Genomic DNA, 5,084 nt, shown 5'->3' with positions numbered 1-5,084 from the left:
CGACGTGAAAGGTACTCATCACTGGGTTTGGTTTTGGGGGGACACAAATGGGTGTCTACAGTTAGCAGCACAATTAGAAGCACAGTCAGCTAGCTCCAGCTCAGCATAAGTTTGTTAGAGTTTGTTAGAGTTTCTGTAACTAACTCTTGTATATATACACATATTATGATGTAATTTCATTTTATCCAATAATAATAAAACTTCTCTTTCTTCTTCTACAAGCTTTTCTCTCTTCCTCTCTTCTTACATTTTCTGGAAAATTCTTCCAGAATGAAGTTCAATTGATGAACTTCAACATGGTATCAGAGCTAGATTTAGCTCAATTCTGATCTAATTTCCGCATTATCTTCAGTTTTCTCTGAAATTTGATCGTTTCATATTTTTGTTGTTCTTCTTGAGTTCAATCGAAATTCAACAATGGCACCTCGAAATTCTGCAAATAATTCTGGAAATTCTAATTCTGATCCAAATGCCGAAGTTGATCCAACACAGAATCAAAATTATGTATATTTTCTAAGTAATTCTAATCTTGCTACAACAAAATTGGTGAATGTAATATTTGATGGAACAAGCTTCAACGACTGGAAACGTTCTATGACAATTGCATTATCAGCAAGAAACAAATCATGTTTTGTTGATGGAGGTTTGAGTCAACTTTCAAACAATTCACCAAATCTCATAATCTGGAATAGATGTAACAATCTGGTGATTTCTTGGATCTTAAATTCTCTTGAGCCTTCAACTTCTCGAAGTGTTCTTTACTTGATGACAGCTAGGTCAATTTGGCTGGATTTGGAAGAAAGCAAGGTTCAGTCAGTCTTCTAGACCTCAGTTGTTCTCAGTGCAACAACAATTAGCAGACATATCTCAAGGAGAATCTGAAGGTATTCCTGAATTCTATACTCGAATTAAGCAACTATGGGATCAGTTGGATGAATTAGATCCTTTACCTGCCTGTGTTTGTACTGGTTGTAACTGTATATAACACAACAATTGTTAAAGTCTCAGCAAAGTCAGAGATTAATTCATTTTTTGATGAAGGTTCATGATAAATTTTCTCATACTAAGAGTACTATTCTGATGATGAATCCTCTACCAACTGTAACTAAGGCATATAGTTTGTTGCTTCAAGAACAAACTCATATGAATCTGAACAACATCAAGAATCAGCAAAATTTGGAATCTGCAGCATTTTATGCTAAGAAGTTCAATGATACTAGAACTCAATTCAGCAACAACATAATCTATAATTCTGTTGGAGGTGCAGGACAAATGTTTGAAGCTAATTCTGCAGGCTCGAATACAAGGAATTTTGTTTACACCAGAAACAACTTGTACTGTGATCATTGCAAAATGAGAAATCACACAAGAGAAAAATGTTTCAAGCTTCATGGCTACCCTTCTGATTTAAAAAATAAAGCTAAGAAAGTAGCAACATCAGTTCAGCTGGATGATTCTACTACATCAGAGTCAGCAGACTTGGTGAATTTGTCAGTTACTCAAGAACAACACAAGTATATTCTGCATTATCTTGATAAACAACAATCTTCTGAGCAGGGTGAACTCTCTGGAGGTTCAAATTCCCTTGGCTTAGCAGTAACTTCTCACTTGGCAGGTAATTTCTGTCTTGCTTCTCCTATGCTTCCTACATGGATTCTTGATAGTGGAGCTTCTGATCATATGTGTGCTGATATTTCAATGTTTAAAACATACTCAAAGATACTTGATGAAAGACTTATAACAATACCAGATGGAAAGAAACTGAAAGTTGAGCATATAGGAACAGTTTTGCTTAAATCAGGCATTACTCTTAATAATGTCCTGCATGTTCCTGGTTTTCAGTTTAACTTGGTGTCAATATCAAAGTTATGCAAAGATGTTTCAGGATCAGTATCATTCACTAATGATACATGTTTACTTCAGGGCCCTTCTTTGATCAGTCCAATAGTGCTTGGTAGATTGGACAGAGGATTATACAGTCTTAATGAAGATTGCTTAAGTGCAAATAATGTTGTTGATCTTAAGAGTCACAGTTCAGTAGCAGTTGAAGAAGCCAAATTATGGCACCTTCGTTTAGGACACATGTCTTTTGATAAAATAAAGTCCATTAAGGGCACTGATGTTCATGGTTGTTTAGCTGAAAACTTGTGTCAAGTTTGTCCTTTAGCTAAACAGTCTAGGTTTTCTTTTCCTACTAGCTCGATAAAATCTTGTAAACCCTTTGAACTCATTCATATAGATGTGTGGGGTCCCTACACTCATGCCACACATACTGGTTATAATCAGTTTCTTACAATTGTGGATGAATATTCTAGAATGACTTGGATTCATTTCATGAAAAATAAAAGTGATTCAGTTTCTCTGATGTCTTAGTTTCTTAGTTATGTGCATACTCAATTTTCTTCCAAAGTCTTGGCTGTGAGATCAGATAATGCCCCTGATCTTACAGAAGGAAACATGAAACTGTTGTTATCTCAGCATGGTATATTGCAACAAAAATCTTGTACTGATACACCCTAACAAAATGGGGTGGTTGAAAGGAAACACAAGCATCTCTTGGAGACTGGTAGGGCATTATTTTTTCAATCCAAAGTACCAGCTAGATTTTGGGGAGATTGTATTTTGGTTGTAGCCTATATAATCAACAAAATGCCACTCAAATCTGTTGGTTTTGTAACCCTTTATGAAAGATTGTATGGTTTTGTTCCTAACTTGTCTCATCTGAAGATTTTTTGTTGTCTTTGCTATGTTTCCACTTCTAAAACTCACAGAACCAAGTTAGATCCTAGAGCAACACCATGTGTGTTTCTAACATACCCTCCAAATCAAAAAGCTTACAAAGTCCTTAACCTTGCCACAAACAAAATTTCAATTTCCAGAGATTTTGTTTTCTATGAAAAACATTTTCCTTTTCATTTTTCTCCCACACCTCACAAAAATTATGCAAACAAATTTTTCCTACCTGTTAACACCTCAATTTCACAATCTTATTCTGATATTCCTGAAATTTTCTCTGATATCAATAACAACTCTGATCCCACTCCTAATTCTGTCTCACTTAATCTTGTTCCTCAAATCAATATTTCTTCTACTATTTTACCTGAAACCTCAGATGTTACAACTAATTCTGATCTAGTTAGACAATCTTCCAGAATATCTAAACCACCTAATCATTTTTCTGATTACCATTGTTATGCTGTCACCAATCACTGGTGTAATTTGGTTTCTTTTGATTCCCTTCCTGAGAAATAGCAGCTAGATATATGTGTTCATTAATCTCTTATTGAACCAACAAGCTATAATGAAGTAGCTCAGAATTCTTCCTGGGTAGATGCTATGGATAAAGAGATTTCTGCTCTTAACAAAAACAATACATGGGATATTGTTATACTTCCTAAAGGAAAGAAAGCCATAGGCTGCAAGTGGGTGTATAGAATCAAGAAGAATGCTGATGGAAGTATTGAAAGATACAAGGTTAGACTTGTTGCCAAGGGTTTTACTCAAAAATATGGGGTTGATTATAAAGAAACATTTTCTACAGTTGTAAAAATGTCAACTATAAGGTGTTTGATATCTCTTGATGCTCAGAATGGTTGGAATTTGTTTCAATTAGACATAAACAATGCGTTTTTCATGGAACACTTCATGAAGAAGTCTACATGAAGATTCCAAAGGGTGTTTCTGCTCCTACAGGGCATGTTTGCAGACTTAAGAAGTCTTTATATGGCCTCAAAAAAGCTTCCAGGCAATGGTTTGCCAGATTGGTTGAGGAATTGAAGTTTCAAGGATTTACTCAGTAAAAAAATGACTATTCTCTGTTTCTGAGGAAAGATGATGTTGATACCACTCTTATTGCAGTTTATGTTGATGATATCATCATCACTGGTTCAAATGATCAGTTAATTTCTGATCTGAAAGCTCACTTGCATCATACTTTCAGCATAAAGGATTTGGGACACCTGAGTTATTTTCTTGGCATTGAAGTTAGTAAGTGTCAAGATGGCTATGTTCTGTCTCAGAGAAAGTTTACTAAAGAACTTATGCAAGACTGTGAGTTGGACATTTCTAAGCCCGCTAACACTCCTTTTCCCTCTCACATGAAGCTATTTTCTGATCAGGGAGATCTTTATGATAATGCTGCTCTTTATAGGTGTTATGTTGGGAAATTAAATTTTCTAACTAATACAAGGCCTGACCTTGCTTTTGCTGTCCAAACCCTAAGCCAGTTCATGCATTCTCCCATGGTCCCACATGTTCTTGCTTTACAACACACATTAATATATGTTGCTTCTACTCTTGGTCAGGGAATTCTCCTTAGAACTACTGATCGGCTTACTCTACAGGCTTTTTCTGATTTTGATTGGGCAGCCTGTCCTAGTTCAAGAAGGTTTGTGATTGGCTATGTCATGCTCCTTGGTAACTCTCCCATTTCTTGGAATTCCAAGAAGCAAAGCACCACTTCAAAGAGCTCAGCTGAAGCTGAATACAGAGCCATGGCTCATGCTGCCAGTGAAGTTGCCTGGCTTGTTAGGATTCTTGAAGAGTTGGGTTTAGGAGATTTGAAGCCTATTAGGTTGTTCTGTGACAGTCAATCAGCTATTCATATAGCTAAAAATCCGGTTTTCCATGAGAGAACTAAGCATATTGAAGTGGATTTTCACTTTACAAGGGATAAAGTTCTTGAAGGCTTGATTGAGCTCACATATATTCCCACTGGTTTGCAGCTTGCTGATGTTTTTACTAAGCACCTTTCTCTTTCTCAGCAGCAGGATTTGCTAACCAAACTTGGCATGGTTAAGTCACCCATGCCAAGTTTAGGGGGGTGTTGGAATACATGGTCCAAGTCAGCACAAGGAAGCACAGTCAGCAGTGTCAGCAGCACAATTAGAAGCACAGTCAGCTAGCTCCAGCTCAGCATAAGTTTGTTAGTATTTGTTAGAGTTTCTATAACTAACTCTTGTATATATACACATATTATGCTGTAATTTCATTTTATCCAATAATAATAAAACTTCTCTTTCTTCTTCTACAAGCTTTTCTCTCTTCCTCTCTTCTTACATTTTCTGGAAAATTCTTCCAGAATG

General features: G+C 36.1%; 1 protein-coding gene across 1 annotated transcript; it reads left to right on the top strand.

Moving 5' to 3' along the window:
- Positions 1-417: 417 nt before the first annotated feature.
- LOC145642873 (uncharacterized) lies at positions 418-2,373 on the top strand. The gene is made up of 3 exons (XM_081694034.1): positions 418-705; positions 773-958; positions 1,042-2,373. The coding sequence occupies exons 1-3, from the start codon at positions 418-420 to the stop codon at positions 2,371-2,373; spliced, it is 1,806 nt and encodes a 601-aa protein (XP_081550160.1).
- Positions 2,374-5,084: the final 2,711 nt, after the last annotated feature.

The sequence above is a fragment of the Chenopodium album genome, chromosome 8, assembly GCF_948465745.1.
Source record: "Chenopodium album chromosome 8, dcCheAlbu1.1, whole genome shotgun sequence".
Lineage (NCBI taxonomy): Eukaryota > Viridiplantae > Streptophyta > Magnoliopsida > Caryophyllales > Amaranthaceae > Chenopodium > Chenopodium album.
Note: the sequence above shows the minus strand (reverse complement) of the source record. Positions and strands in the feature narration are given on the sequence as shown.

Excerpts from the sequence above, each read along its gene's own strand:
- LOC145642873 (XM_081694034.1), top strand. The coding sequence starts at position 418 with ATGGCACCTCGAAATTCTGCAAATAATTCTGGAAATTCTAATTCTGAT. Across the intron at positions 706-772 it reads GGAATAGATGTAACAATCTG|CTAGGTCAATTTGGCTGGAT; the intron begins GTGATTTCTTGG and ends ACTTGATGACAG. Across the intron at positions 959-1,041 it reads TAGATCCTTTACCTGCCTGT|GTTCATGATAAATTTTCTCA; the intron begins GTTTGTACTGGT and ends TTTTTGATGAAG.